The sequence below is a fragment of the Lontra canadensis genome, unplaced genomic scaffold, assembly GCF_010015895.1.
Source record: "Lontra canadensis isolate GAN:19392208 unplaced genomic scaffold, GSC_riverotter_1.0 scaffold101, whole genome shotgun sequence".
Lineage (NCBI taxonomy): Eukaryota > Metazoa > Chordata > Mammalia > Carnivora > Mustelidae > Lontra > Lontra canadensis.
In genome coordinates, this window is record NW_022631095.1 from 2177758 (window position 1) to 2193908 (window position 16151).

At 36.1% G+C, this 16151-nt stretch overlaps 2 protein-coding genes across 3 annotated transcripts in view; both read left to right on the top strand.

Moving 5' to 3' along the window:
- ADAM9 (ADAM metallopeptidase domain 9) overlaps window positions 1–8208 on the top strand; it is a 142641-nt gene extending 134433 nt beyond the window's left edge. For both annotated transcript variants that reach the window (XM_032838045.1, XM_032838044.1), the window contains 2 exons: window positions 5060–5127; window positions 6749–8208. In XM_032838045.1, the coding sequence (XP_032693936.1) occupies window positions 5060–5127; window positions 6749–6842 (162 nt within the window). In that variant the 3' untranslated portion in view covers window positions 6843–8208. The remainder of the gene's footprint in view (window positions 1–5059; window positions 5128–6748) is intronic.
- Window positions 8209–11031: 2823 nt separating this feature from the next.
- ADAM32 (ADAM metallopeptidase domain 32) overlaps window positions 11032–16151 on the top strand; it is a 185621-nt gene continuing 180501 nt past the window's right edge. The window contains exon 1 of the mRNA XM_032838058.1: window positions 11032–11130. Within this exon, the coding sequence (XP_032693949.1) occupies window positions 11073–11130 (58 nt within the window). The 5' untranslated portion in view covers window positions 11032–11072. The remainder of the gene's footprint in view (window positions 11131–16151) is intronic.

Below are 16151 nucleotides of genomic sequence, written 5' to 3' on the forward strand. Positions count from 1 at the left end.
TGTTAGTGTATGATGTAACGTAGTGGTCCAGTTTCATTCTTTTGCATATGGCTGTCCAGTTTTTACAGTTCCAATTGAAGAAACTGTTCTTTTCCCATATATTCTTGGCTCCTTTTTTGTAAATTAATTGATCATGTATGTGTGGGTTTATTTCTGGGCTCTCTTTTCTGTTCCGTCACCCTGTGTGTCTGTTTTTCTGCTAATGCTGTATTATTTTGATAACTGTAGTTGTACAGCATAGTTTGAAATCAGGAAGTGTGGTGCCTCCTGCTTTTCTTTTTCTTTCTTTCTCAAGATTGCTTTGACTGTGCAGGGTCTTTTTCTACTTTCTGTTAATTTGCCTATTCTAGGTACCTCTTACTAGTGGAATCATACAATATTTGTTCTTTTGTGTCTTATTTCATATAGCAGTGTTTTCAAGGCTCATCCCTACAGTAGTGTATGTGAGAACTTTATTTCTTCTTATGGCTTACATATTACATAATTACTTTATACATATATATATATATATATATATATATATATATATACACACACACACACACACACACACACACACACACACACACAACATTTTGTTTATTCATTCTTCCAATAATGGGCACTTGAGTTGTTTCTACTTACTGGCTAATGTGGATAGTGTTGCCATGAACATATATGTACATATACCTGTTTGAGTACCTATTTTCTTATTTATTTATTTATTTATTTATGGTACCTATGTTTCAGTTCTTTTGGGTGTATACCTAAGAGTGGAACTGATATGTTGTTATTCTGTGCTTAACTTTTTGAGGAACCACCAAATGCTTTCTACAGTGGCTACACCATTTTACATTTCTACCATGAGTGTTTTGATTTCTTCCCATTTTTGTCAACACTTCTTGTTTTCTGTTTTTGCTTTTTTTAAAAAACTTTATTATAGCCATCTTAGTGGATGTTAAATGGTACCTTGTTGTGGTTTTGATTTACAGTTCCCTAACGATTAGTGATTTTGAGTATCTTTTCATGTGTTTATTAGCCATTTGTATCTCTAATCTGGGGAAATGTGCATTCAAGTCCATTGCCTGTTTTTTTAATTGGGTTTCTCGTCTTTTTGTTGTTGAGTTTTAGGTCTTTATATTTTCTGGATATTAACATTTTATCAGATATATGATTTATAGATATTTTCTTCCATTCTGTAGTTTATCTTTTCACTTTGTTGATAATGTACTTTGATGCACAAGAGTTTTTAATTTTTATGAAGTCCAGTTTATCTGTTTATTCTTTTGTTGCTTGTGAGAGATGACATCAAAAGCACAAGCAACAAAAGAAACTGATGTCATCTCTCACAATCCATTGTCAGATCCAAGGACATGAAGATTTACTTGTATGTTTTAAAAGTTTTATAATTTTAGTTCTTATATTTAGGTCTTTGACCCATTTTGTATATGGTATGAAATAGGGGTTCAATTTCTTTCTTTTGCATGTAGAAATCCACTTGTCTTGGTCTTATTTGTTGAAGAGACTATTCTTTCTTCGTTGAATGGACTTAGAACTTTGTGGAAAATCAATTGGCCATAGATATATAGGTTTTTTTCTGTTCTCTCAATTCTGTTCATTTGGGCTCTCTTTCCATCCTTAAGGCAGTTCTACTATTTTGATTATTGTGGGGTTGTAATGAGTTTTGACATTGCAAAGTGTGAGTCCACGAACTTCTTTCTTCTTTTCAAGATTGTTTTGTTATTTAAAGCCCCTTCAATTCCATATGATTTGAGAATCTACTTTCCCATTTCTGCAAGAAAGGCTGTTGGAATTTTGATATGGGTTCTGTTGAATCTACAGATCACTTTGGGTTGTACTGATATATCCTAACAGTATTGTCTTTGAATCCATGAAGACTAGTTGTCTTTCCATTTATTTAGGTCTACTTTAATTTCTTATAGCAATGTTTTATAATTTTCAGTATACAAATCTTTGACCTTCTTGGTTAAGTTTATTCCTAGGTATTCTATTCTTTTGGATGCTATTGTAAATGGAACTGCTTTCTGAATTTCCTTTCTGGGTTTTTCATTGCTGGTGTGTAGAAACAAAACCAATTTTTGCATGTTCATGTTTCATCCTGCGTCTCTGTTGAATTCATTTCTTAGTACTATTAGCTTTCCTGTGGATCCTTCGGGATTTTTTCGTTTATATAGGATCGTGTTATCGGTGAATGGAGGTATCTGTGCTTCTTTCCAAATTGGATGTCTTTTATTTTCTTTTTTCCTCTAGTTGTTTTGGCTACTTCTTCCAGGACTATGTTACATAGTGGTGGTAAAAGCAAGCATCCTTGTATTCCTGTTTTTGGGGGAAAAGTTTTCAGTTTCCTTGGAATATTTAAATATTTCCCCATGTCTTCCAGTGACATTTTTCATGTTGATTATGAGACGTCCTTAAAGCAGTTCCTGATTGCTATTTTTAAAAGGCTTTCAGCTGTTGGCATTTATGTATGAGATTGGGAAAGAACATTTCTCATCTCAGATCCATTTTAAACTATTAATACAGCAATATCAGTTTTTTTCTTTTTATTTAATATTTATATCTTTTTACATGTAATTTTTCTTTTTATGTTTTCTATTAAAAATTAAAAAAAATTTTAAAAATATTTCTTTTAACTGGAGACTTTATGTTGAGTACAATTATTAATATAGTTTTTCTACCATATTATTTTTATGATCTCATTGTTTTCCTGTTTCTTCTGTTTTCTCCCCACACCACAATGCTTCATCTGTTTTTGGGGACTGATTTAGTTTCCTCCTTGCCCCATTTCATTTTTCCCCTCTGCTTGTTTTTAGATACATTGTTAGATAAATTAGATTTAAATCCGTTGGTCATATACAATAGTTTCTTGTAGCTTCATTATAATTTTTAGAAGCACTCATTTCTTTAAACATATAAAAATACCTACTTTTTGTGCTTTATCTGATCATTTTAATGTGTGTAGTCTTGGTTCTGTTGTTTGTTATTTCTACTGATTCTTGCAGTGGCTTGTTTGCTAGTGTGCTTTGTGATACTGATTGTAAACTGGCATTCTTTTGAATTTTATATGGGAGAATTATTCAGTCTTGAATTACAGTGAGTTCTACAGAGAGTGTGTGTATTTCCCTTGGCCACATGCCTGGGGGCATGGTCCATCTTCTGTGCCTTTAAATTAAAATTTTTGTTGGTGTTTCTTTGGGTCACACAAGTGTTAGGAACTCTGGCCCCCCAAACCTTTGTGAGGATGGTTAGAAATTCCCCAGGGAGATAGTTTTCTTTTAGTTGCCTTCTACCAGTACCAAGGTCTGTTTAGGCAGTTTCTCCACTGTTCTTTGGGACAGGTGTTTCTTTATTAAGTTAATCCAGTGAGGATATTGCCTGTTAGGGGCCTCAGCTTTCTGTTTGGTCTTTAATTCAGCATTCCATCCAACTCAGGCTTCAGGTTTTGTCTTCTAGGTCTATATATTACCTGAAAACATATAATGTAGCCCACCAAGGATGGAAGATATTCATAGGACAAATGCTGTTACATACTCTGGACTCTTTCATACTTTCTTATTTTGGGGGGCTTTTTAGATGTTTCTTATTCCCTAGGAACTCATTCAAGCATTAAAAAATACCTATTAATATTTTAACCAGCATTTTAGTTCTCTCTACTTGGAACATTTTAGTCCACTGTTTGTGAGTAACAAGCATGTATCCCATGCTTTTAATAACTATGTATGTACAAGTCCATCTTATGGATTTGTCACAAATTTAAAAACCAGTTGTTTCAAATCTTGTTACCACAGAAAAATGCAACATCAAGGATCCTTCTGAATAGGATACATGTAAAAATATACTTCAGATAAATTCCAAGAAGTAGAGTTTAACTATCCTTTTAAAGCACTGCTTCTGTGGGTTGGTGGAAAAGGGAATGGGCTATTTTCTTATGTTCCTTCTCCGTTTTTACAGTATAAGCAAGTATTCTATGGGGTAAAATAATAGATTACCTGTTCTACAGCAGGACCCAGAGAATGTTCAAGCTCTTCCCCAATGCTGTGCATATATATATATATATATATATTTTTTTTTTTTTTTTTCTTTTTGGAGATAGAGCATGCAAGCGGTGGGGGGTGGGGTGGGGTGGGGGGCAAAGAGAGAATTTTAAGTAGGCTCCATGCCCAGCACTCAAATTCATGACACTGAGATCATGACCTGAGCTGAAATCAAGAGTTGGATGCTTAACCGATTGAGCCACCCAGGCTCCCTGCACTTGGCATATTCTGCCCATCAAATAGCTTTAGGAAAGAACAGCAGATAGCAGACAACGTCTTGGTCTAGATCACATCATCGGTGATTTATTAATTCCATCTGATCCTCCCTAACTTTTCCTAATGTAATGTGAAATGTGAAAAATATTCTTACTTTTACTTTCTTATCATAATCTCTCATTTTATTATAAAACTTATTTCAATTATCTTGTCAAAGAAGGAATATCATGAATCCCAAAATTAAGGGTTGTAAATTAGGAGTATTTACAGTACTAGTTAGGTACCAAACAGATTTGGCAATACATTTTTGGAAGATTTTATTTAAAATGTGTTGGTAGGGACATCTGGGTGACTCAGTCATTTGAGTGTCTAGCTCTTGGTTTCAGCTCAGGTCATGATTTCAGGGTCGGGGGATTGAACCTTGTACTGGGCTCTGTGCTCAGCACGGAACCAGCTTGAGATTCTCTCTCTCTCTCTGCATCTCCCCCTGCATACATGCTCTCTCTCTCAAATAAATAAGTAAATAAATCTTTAAAAATAGGTATATTGGTGTAGCAAATATGTTATCTTTTAACTAATGTAGTTGATTAGAACCAAGATTATAAACAGTATTATTGAATTACAAAATATAGCCTGAAAAGAGTTAAGTATTCTACATTCAGTGGCAAAGATATGTTGAAAATGCAAAATATTTTTAAATACCAGCATTGTAAATCATCTACTCATTGATTTAAAGTATATTGATCACTTTATGTATAGAAAACATATTTATGAGTGCATTGTGGTAATAACTTTTTTTTCCTTTTTAGCCTATCTATGCAAACAGATTTCCAGTACCAACTTATGCAGCCAAGCAGCCTCAGCAGTTCCCATCAAGGTTTGAAGTGAATTCACTTAGATTACCAGAATAAACCCAGGGTTAAATTAAATACAAATATTTGACTTTTGTATTTAATTTAGTACAGGGTATTCCTTGCCAGTGGTTAGATAGAACACAATTTTTAGAAAAGTTTTTAAGAACTTTTTATGTAAGTTTTGTCATATTAGTGCAGTGTCGACATAAAATTTTAAAGAAGCCTGAGCAAGATAAGCAAATGATGCTGCAACCTTTGGTGTACGTAAGATTCAGCAGCAGAGGCCTTTAACATATCCAGCAATGGCACACCAGATGGGTTAGACCAGCCTTCCTATTAGGGACAGCTAGAAAAGCTAGACAATGTAAGAAAATACATGTTTGAAGGCCTGAGAGAACTACCAGGGAAATGAGGAGGAAGTGTGTGTGGGGCCCAGGAGAGGAAGGCAGTCTAGACATAATCCCAGCTGTTGGGGAACACTTTTCTGTCCTGGAAGTGTCTACAAATTCTGAACATGAGAACTGAGAGGCTAGGAAGCTGAAGAGAGCTTGCAACAAATTCATAGGGCTGAAGGGACAAAAACTGGGGCCTAGCCAAGGAGGAGGTAGCCTAGTAATCATCCCAGGCACTGTGTTGGGACCCAGCAATAAGGATAAACTAGATCCTTATTTCAACAATTTTTTATGTTTGGCCCCAGTCAAAAGAGCAGATCTACAAGAAAAGAAAATGTGACTAAAACAAGAAAAGCCACAGATGACAGAAACAAACTCAGAGGGTAATCTAGTGAGGAGCATTATCAGACACAGACTTTAAAATGACTAATGATTATGTCATTGAGTTAATAGTTAAGATTGAGACTTTCAGCCCAGAACTACAAACTTTAATGAAAGAATCATATGTGAGTTCTAAAACTGAAAAATCTTTCACTTCTCAATGGGTGGGCTTAAAATCAGCAAGGAGGAACATTAATTACGATATTTTGCAATATATAAAGTGCATCTTATTCCTCTCACCGCCCCCCCCAAATCCTTCAAATTGCAACTGAATGGCGACACTGAGGAGTGTCCTCCTGTAGAATCTTTATTATGTAATAAGAGTGGCTGTGCATCAAGACAGAATTATATAAATTGTGAGACAGATATTCACCAGGTAATGTTCTGGTGTGTTAGTGGAGTAGAGGAATACTAGAATTGGATGAAGAGGGTGAGAAAGGGTATAGAGGTGAAGGACATGTATAGAAGTCGTAGCAGGTTTGATTCTCAGAGTGGATGTTAGTTTTGAATGAGTTGGAATTTCAGCTTTATTTATGTACACGGAGCTAGTGAGCTCACTTGTCTTTTATAGTTTTCTTTTCAATTTCGTGTGCTGTTCCTTTTAAAAATATGTAAACCAGAACCTTCATATATTTTTGATTATATAGAATACCATTACTCTATTATGATAGTTATGCCATTTTAGATGCTGATTGGATCCTTTAACCATTGCATATAAGATGTATAATAATCTCAGAATGTAATGTACTTCTAATGTACTCTTAAGAATTGTCAGCAGTGTTAAAGATGGTGTTACATTGGGCTTATAATGAAGTAGTAGTATTTTATTCAGTTGAAACACATGATTAACTGTCTTTTTTTCCCCTCACAGGCCACCTCCACCACAACCGAAAGTATCATCTCAGGGAAATTTAATTCCTGCTCGTCCTGCACCTGCACCTCCTTTATATAGTTCTCTCACTTGATTTTTTTTTTTTTTTTAACCTTTACTTTTGCAGACATCTTCAGGGAACTGAGCTAATACGTTTTTTTTTCCTGATATTTTCTTGAAAAGCCTTTCTTCCTGCTGCAACTGTAAATGAAAACAAAATACTACAAAACAAACTTCGCTAACACAAAAAAACAGAAATTGAGTAATGGGAATTGAGAAATATAAGAAATGCAGTAAAAAGCCAGGGCATTTAGAATAACATTTCCATCTCCACCACTGAATAAGTTTTATTCAGTCATTCTGTGAGGTTAACCCACCAAACATGGATTATGTTATTTTAAACATGGTATTGTAATGATTCTTAAATTAAGTTTTGTCATTAAGTGCTTAAATGTAATTCTGAATTTTGACCTTAGTTGCCATTAATGTAGTTTCTTGTTGAACATGTGATTATCTAATACCTGTGAAAACTAATTAGCTGTCAGTAATATCTAATATTTTTCATCTTGCACGGACTAATAATCATCATATGCTAGAATCTTGTCTATCTCATTCATTACACAAATAAAGGAATATTCTGTCTTCAGAAGAATGCGCAAAACCCACAATTTATATATCATCATCTTGTTTTGAGAGTACAAAGTATACTAAAAATGTGTATGTGTGTATTCACACATAGTTATTGTCTTCCATTTTTACGATTATACTATGGATAAATGATTCCATGGATTCTAGAGATAATAGAGTCTATGGGTCTATCTATGGATAATGAATATTAGAAAAATTAATTTAATAATAGAATTTCTATTACGAATCATGTTAAAGCATGGCATTCTTTTACAATGGCATTATTTTAAATAAATTAAACTTTAAGGTACGGAGTATTTAATAGAACTAATCAGATATGCTGTTGAAACCTGTCTGTGACAAAGCAGGAGCTCTTATAATATTCAGTCAAAGTGAGATGTCATAAAACCACTTGAGAATTTCATGAGCACTTTAAGTTTAAAATCTGAAACTTCAAAGCTTGCTATTAATATGATTTAGAATGTTTACATTTACTAAGGTGTGCTGGATCATGTCTCTGTTGTAACTAATGTTTTCAAAGAAATTAGGCTGGAGAAAAGAAGTTAGAAAAGGTTTTCCTTAGATAAAGCAAAAAAACTAGTGAGGTGTGTAGGAGTTAACTATTCCAGCTGTGTAAAAAATGAATTTTTACTTGGGAAAAAATGATATGGATGGTGAAATTTTAAACACTCAAAAAATTTTCATAACCTTTCATAATAAAATTTAATAATAGGTTTATTAACTGAATTTCATTAGTTTTTCAAAAATTTTTGTTTGTGTATATATACATATACAAATATAACATTTGCAGTAAATAAAAGACTTGAAATTCTGTTTTGTGTCGCCCAGTAACTTCCTAAATATCCAGCTTTTTATAACCTTATTAATTAAAACATCATACTAGTTCTAGATAAAACTACTAGTCAAACTTTTAGATACTATCTCACTAATTTTCAGACTTCTGCCAAATTGGGCACAGTGCCTTTTTTGTTATTAAAGGAAAACAGATTAGTTTTGAAGAAGACAGATGTTTAAGTTCTTTGAAGATGATACATTATTTTAACAATCTGGTATATACTAAAAATTACATATAGGATGTGGGTGGACAAATACTCAGGCCAGGCAGTCCATAAAAAGGACAATGAGATATAAGAAATATAGGGGAAATTTGTACTTCAGTGTATGCATTGTCTAGAGTTTAGACAGAGAGCTAGAAGAGAACTCACCTTCCCTGGCTATAGGATTCTTTTTTTTTTTTTTTTTTTTTTAATTTTTTTTTTTTTTTTTACAGATAGAAATCACAAGTAGGCAGAGAGAGGAGGAAGCAGACTCCCCGCGGAGCAGAGAGCCTGATGCGGGGCTCGATCCCAGGACCCTGAGATCATGACCTGAGCTGAAGGCAGAGGCTTTAACCCGCTGAGCCACCCAGGCGCCCCTGGCTATAGGATTCTATAGGAACTATTTTACAATAGTAAAATAGTTTTATCACTGTAGAAAACTGATAGGAATGCAAAGTGATTCTTGTCCATAGATAAGAAAATTCTGCCCTGCAGAGGTTCAGCTGACATCCCTCCCTGTTTTCCTCCAGTGACACATTTATTTGAGTATTCCTGATCTTTGGCTTCTCCTTTGAACTGGCTTTAATACCTCACCACTTTACTCATTAATGAAGTAAACACAGTCTTTAATGTATGTTCCTTTTTTTAAAAAAAAAGTGTAAACAATCCCAAATGAAGATTCTTCATTTTATTTAAATTCCTGAATGAATTCATATAAGACTAAAATGTTTGGGTCTTTCATATAGTCTTAATGTTTGCAACTGTAATTTGAATCACTGAAATCTTGGTTATATTTTAACTATATAACTGAAAAACTTTCTCAGAATTAGATAAATCCTTGGATTTTTGAGTATTTAGAAAGTTTTTCTAAAAGACTTTGATCAGTCTGAACTTCCTTTACTTTTGTATATATGTTTTCCATGCTTTTCAGCTAGGTTTTCCTTGATTTATTCTGGATTGCTGTTAAAAATTGTTAAGTTTCTTGGCCATAGATGTCACTCCAAAATTTGCAAATACTAAAGGGCTTCTTTGCCGCCTGCTAAGGACATTTTATTAATTAGATCAATTATCTGTGACTTTGATCACTGTTTGACTATATGTTCACAAAATTACCTTGCTCAGGATTTTGCATTTTCCCTTCTCTCAAGCAGATGCCTGGGTCTCTAACCATATAGTTAAGCACAGCCCAGGTTTTCTAAGCACAAATCCTATTATATTACATTCCATAAATGTTTACTGAAACTCTACGATCTTGCAGCTATCATTAAGCACTGTGATACATACTTTCTGGATCATACATCTAACTTCTATTCTGGAGAGAACTATATACACAAGAATATTATAAAGTCTGCTCTATTAAAGATTTAAACAGGTTTGAAGAAGAGAAACAATAAATAAACCAGAATTTCATTCAACATACTTACCACTAGTTTACAGGTCTAAGTACTTACTGTAGTTGTTTTTCTAATACTATGAAGAAAGATGAAACCAGCTTTTGACTCAACTACTGCCTAGAAACAGTCTAGCATTGGCTGTTCTGTTGGGATACAAGCTGGGTGTAGATTTTTGCTGCCTTGTTTTTGATCATGCTAATCCTTTTTAGGTTTAGATGGTCCTGTTGAATTTTATGCATCAGTAAAATCGCATCAAAACTGTTTTAGAGCTAGTGATTCCCTAAAAGTAAGCTTTTCTGTGTTCCCACCCAGCCTTTCAGTTTCTGTGTCTGCATTCTGTTAATATAAGCATTATCTATTAATTCATTCTTCGGTATTTCAAAAGAATTAAAAGTGCATATACTGGAGACTGGAGGTGAGGGAGGAGGCATCGCAGTCCCAGGGAATAAGGCAATGTTTATTAGGAAAGACCAGAAGTCATAGTGGCCAAAGGATTGGGGTAGCAGAAAATAGGTGTCAGTTTGGGCTTGGAATTTAGAAAATTTTTCTGCTGGGACATACGTACTGGAACTCTGGGTGAGAATCTTTCTCCATCTCATTCACTACATGAATAAGTATTCGCAGTCCTGAGAAGGGGTTGATCAAGAGAATGGTATCCCGTGAGTTCTAGCCAAGGGCTTGTGAAGAACCAGATTGATTGGAGGAAAAGTAGACACAGGTATGGGCGAAAAAAACCGTGGCCGACTCTTTTCAAAGATAACAATCTCACGTTCCCCTTTTTGGAATCTTTTTCACACCTCTGGCCTTTTTTTTTTTTTTTTTTAATTTTAGAAACCCGCTTTAGTAAATAGTGAGTGTGTGCGTGCATAGTTTTAAATTCAGAAAGTATTGCACGATCGTCTTTTTAAACATCTGAAGCGTGTGCTACAGAACAGACTACAATCCATGCGTTAGTTCTTCCAGGTTGGTGGGGGACCGCGACTGCGACGGCAGGGGCGGCGGGATAAACCCGCCTAAGGCGCGGGCTCTCGGTCGGGCCCGAGGGGTTTAGGCTGGAGGAGAGGTGGGCGCTCCCTGCCGGCGACGAGCATCCGCCGCGCTGCGTACCCAGCGCGCCCGTGGGCGCAGCCACCTCGCGAGACCTCCGCCCCACGAGCGCGCGCGGGTGCGCGGCGGCCGCGGCGTCTTCCGAGCCGCTCCAACTGTCGCCGGCTAAGTCGACTCCCGGAGCCCAGGAGCCACGCCATGCTCCGCCTACTGCTGCTGCTGGCTGGGCTCGGTGGCTTGCTGGCTTCAGGAGCCGGTAAGGCCGGGGAGACCTTGTTACACGGGGTCTGTAAGACGAAGGTTTTTCTCTTCTTCCTCTCAAGAAGTATCTGCTTCCGTCACATGGTGGCCCAACTCCATTGATGTCCCCGCGGTAGCCTGGGAACCCGGCTTTTTGGGGGGGCTCTGTAGGGATAGAGAAGGGACTCCCCAGAGGGGAAGAGAACCTTAATGAGCTCAAGGACAAATCTCTTTTTGGAATCTGGGGTCGGGGTGGCCTTTCTTGTAGGTCTTTCCTGCCCTTCACAAAACTGCCCCGACGTTTCTTGCACCAGAAGCACCCCAGAGCCTTCTTGAACTCCACTCAAAATCCAGACGGAGACGGAAACAAAAGCAGTACTGTCCTCACATACCATTTGTTCCGACGTAACGTGTTTGGCATACCTGCGGGAATAATTTGTCCTTCCGTTAAGGGGAAAAAAAATGCAGCGTCTCCTGTGCTGTGACAAAGGCACATTATGGCAGAATACAAAGAACCGTATAAAGAAGCCTCAAATTTTTAAAATATATTAGGGGTGGTTTAGATGCAAGCAAATGTTTTAGATATGTTCTTATTTTTCTTCCCTTTTATACACTGTTCTGATTCTTGCCCTCCTGTGTCAGTGTCAGTGCATGGGGTGTCTTTTTTCCACCATCTGCCCAGCATCCCCTTGTTTGGAGGTACCACAGTTTATTTAGCCAGTTCTTTATTAATGGACTTTTGGATTGTTACGAGTCTTTCTGCTATTACATGCTGTATTACTGACCTTGAGCTGCCATAACAAAATACACTAGACCGGGTGGCTTAAAGAACAGTTCTTCACAGTTCTGAAGATAGGAAGTCAGCCCAGGATGCCATCATCGTTGGGGTCTGGTGAGGTCTTTCCTCCTGGTTAATAGACCATTGCTTTCTTGTTGTGTACTAAGTTGGCCTCTTTGTGGGGGGAGAGAGAGCAAACTCTTTCTTCTAACAAGGGCACTAATCCCATCCTGAGAGATCCACGTTCATGGCCACCCCTAGACCTAAATACCTTCCAAAGGTCCCATTTCTAAATAACATCACATTAAGGTCAGGACTTCAGCATGAAATTCTGGGGGGGACACAGATCTTCACCATAACACACAATATTTTAATGCAGTGGTTTGCAAACAATTTTTCTTTACCAATTATAGAAATTCTCAAAGAGCTTTTGCTTACATTTTGTTTATATCGGTTAATATCCGTAATTTTGGAAATTAATATAGAAATTTAAGAATTTTTATTAATTCACTTAAAAATTGACAGTAACAGGGGCGCCTGGGTGGCTCAGTGGGTTAAGGCCTCTGCCTTCGGCTCGGGTCATGATCTCGGGGTTCTGGGATCGGGCCCATGTTGGGCTTTCTGCTCAGTGGGGAGCCTCTCTCTCTCTGCCTGCTTCTCTGCCTGCTTGTGATCCATGTCTTGTCAAATAAATAAATAAAAATCTTTTAAAAAAATGACAGTAACAGATCTATTATATGTAACATAAGTTACACATGTAAAAAATAGCTGTCTTCTGAAACAAATTTAGAACATTGTCATGATTTTAGATTTTTGCATCTCTTTAATGTCTGGCTTAATAGATGATAGCTAGATTCTCATATCTATTTCTACATTGAATCTGTTGCTATGTTTTTATTTGAAGTATATGAAGAAAATCCAGCTTATAGTTGGAAAGGGGAAGAGTATTTTAATAGCCTTTTCAGATAATTACCAGTATCCTTTGGATACTACATCAATACTTGACAAATGGAAAAAGTTAGTTGCAATATGGTGTCTAAAAAATATCATTGAACTTTTCAGAATATGTTCTATTAAGAATTCATGGGATCTTGAACTCTGGATATTTTGCTCATGAGTTTTTTTTTTAATGCAGTACCTTTGTTTTTTAATTTTTAATTTAAAATTATAGTAAAATGCACATAACAAAATTTATCATCCTAACGATTTAAAAAAAATGAATAAACTTTTTTTTTAGAATGTTATAGGTTCATAGCAAAATTAAGAGGAAAATATAGAGACTTCCCATACACGCTATCCTTATACATACACTCCCTCTGCTATTGACATCCCATGCATTTGTTACATTTGGTATTTTGTTAAAATCGATGATCTCACAGTGACACATTATTATCACCCAGAGTCCATAGTTTACCTTAGGATTCACTCTGCCTGTGTACATTCTTCGAGTCTGACAAATGTATCATGACATGTATCCACTATTGTGGTATGTAGAGTTGTTGAAGTGTCCTAAAAATTCTGTGCTCAACCTGTTCATCCTTCCCTCTTTCTTAACTCCCGACAACACTGACTTTTTTTTCTGTCTCTGTAGTTTTGCTTTTTCCAGAATGTCATATAGTTGGAATCATTCAGATTGGTTTTTTTTTTTTTCACTTAGAAATATACATTTAAGGTTCCTCTGTGTCTTTTCATGGCTTGATATCTTACTTCTTTTTAGGACTGAGTATCATTTCATTAGCTGGATGTACCAATTTATCCATTCACCTACTGAAGGATATCTGGATTGCTTGCAAGTTTTGGCAGTTACGGATAAAGCTGTTAGAGACATCTATGGGCAGGTTTTTGGTTTGGACAAAGTTTTCAACTCCTTTGAGTAAAAACCGAGGGGTAGGATTGTTGAGTATGTAAGAGTATGCTTAGTTTTGTAAGAAACTATATTGTAAGAGTATGTTTAGTTTCGTAAGAAACTGCCAAGCTATCTTCCACAGTGGTTATATGATTTTGCACTCCCACCAATGAAGGAGGGTTCCTGTTGCCTCCCATCTTTTCCAGCATTAGGTATAGTCAGTGTTATGGATTTGGGTTATTTTAATGGGTATGTAATGGTACCTCATTTTAATTTGGAATTATCTAATGACATATGATATAAAGCATCTTTTCATCTTATATGCCATCTCTCTCTCTCTCTCTCTTTTTTTTTTTTTTTTGATAAGTTGTCTGTTCAGGCATTTTGCCCATTTTTAAATTGGGTTCTTCATTTTCTTATTGTTGAGTTTTAAGAGTTCTGTGTATACGGGTGCCTGGGTGGCTCAAAGGGTTAAAGCCTCTGCCTTCAGCTCAGGTCATGGTCTCGGGGTCCTGGGATCAAGCCCCACATTGGGTGTCTGCTCAGCAGGGAGCCTGCTTCCCCCTGCCTCTCTGCCTACTTGTGATTGCTCTCTGTTCTTAAATAAATAAAAATCTTAAAAAAAAAGTTCTGTGTATATTTTGAATAACAGTTTTTTTTTAAAGATTTATTTATTTATTTATTTGATAGACAGAGATCACAAGTAGGTGGAGAGCCAGGCAGAGAGAGAGGAGGAAGCAGGCTCCCTGCTGAGCAGAGAGCCTGATGTGGAGCTCGATCCCAGGACCCTGGGATCATGACCCGAGCCGAAGGCAGAGGCTTTAACCCACTGAGCCACCCAGGTGCCCTTGAATGAACAGTTTTTAAATCAGATATGCCTTTTGCAAATATTTTCTCCTAGTCTGTGGTCTGCGACTTGTCATCTTATTTTCTTGACATTGTCTTTTGCAGAGTGGAAGTTTTTCATTTTATTTTTTTTTAATATTTTATTTATTTATTTGACAGAGAGAGATCACAAGTAGGCAAAGAGGCAGGCAGGGGGTGGGGGAAGCAGGCTCCCCACTGAGCAGAGACCGGATGCGGGGCTCGATCCCAGGACCCTGAGATCACGATCTGAGCCGAAGGCAGAGGCTTAACCCACTGAGCCACCCAGGCACCCTGGAAGTTTTTCATTTTAATGTGGTATAGCTTATCATTTGTTTCTTCATGCATTATGGGTGTTTTATCTAAAAAATTATTGCCATACGTAATCATAATTTGCATTTTATATTTAAGTCTCTGATCCATTTGAGGTTGATTTTAATGAAGTGTGTAAAGTCTGTGACTTTTTTTTGCATGGGGAAATTCACTTGTCCTAACACCGTTTATTGAAAAGGCTATCTGCTCTATTGTATGGCCTTTGCTCTTTTATCAAAGATCAGTTGACTATATTTATGTAGGCTTTTTTTTTTCTGGGCTCTTTATTCTGTTTGATTGATCTATTTATTTATTCTTTCACCAGTACCACATTTTCTTGACTACTGTAGCTTTATAGCAAGTCATTTAATTAGATTATGGCAGTCTTCATCTTTATTCTTCTCCTTCAGTATTGAATTTGCTATTCTGGGTCTTTTGTCTCTCCATATAAACTTTAGAATAAATGAGGTAATGGGATTTGGGTTAAGATTGTAATGAATCTATAGAGTCAAGTTGAGAAGAACTGGCATTTTGACAGAATTGAGTTGTACTCTCCATGAACATGGACTAATCTAAGTCATTTTTTTTGGATGCTCATATAAATGACATTGTATTTTAAGTTTCAAATTCTACTTGTTCATTGCTGATGTGTAAGAAAGTGATTGATTTTTACCTATTAGTCTGGTTTCCTGCGAACTTGCTATCTTAACTTTTTAAATGTATACAGGTCAGTAGTGTTAAGTACATCCACATTATTGTGTAACTTATCTCTAGGGCCTTTTTATCTTGCAAAATGGGAGTGCTATACCCATTATACAACTTACAAATTGTGATAAAATATACATAACATAAAATTTACCATTTTAACTATTTTTTTACTGATTTTTATAGTTTATTGCTTTTTAATTAGAAATTCATTGACGAAAGTATTTATATTCAGTTTCCCCTTTATTTTTGTAGATTTTTTCTAGCTTTATCTGTGAGTCTTATATTTCCTTATGTTTTTGTGTTATTAATTATTATCCTTTGTTTCAGCATGAAGAGCTCTCTTTAACATTTCTTGTGAGACTGGTCTAGTAATAATGAACTCCTTTAGCTTTTGTATGTCTAGTCTGCTGTTGAGCCCCTCTACTGAAATTTTCAGTTAACTTATTGTATTTTTCATCTGTATGCTTTCTGTTTGGGACTCATTTTAACCATTCTTCAGTACGGTTTAATGGCATAAGGTACTTTCACA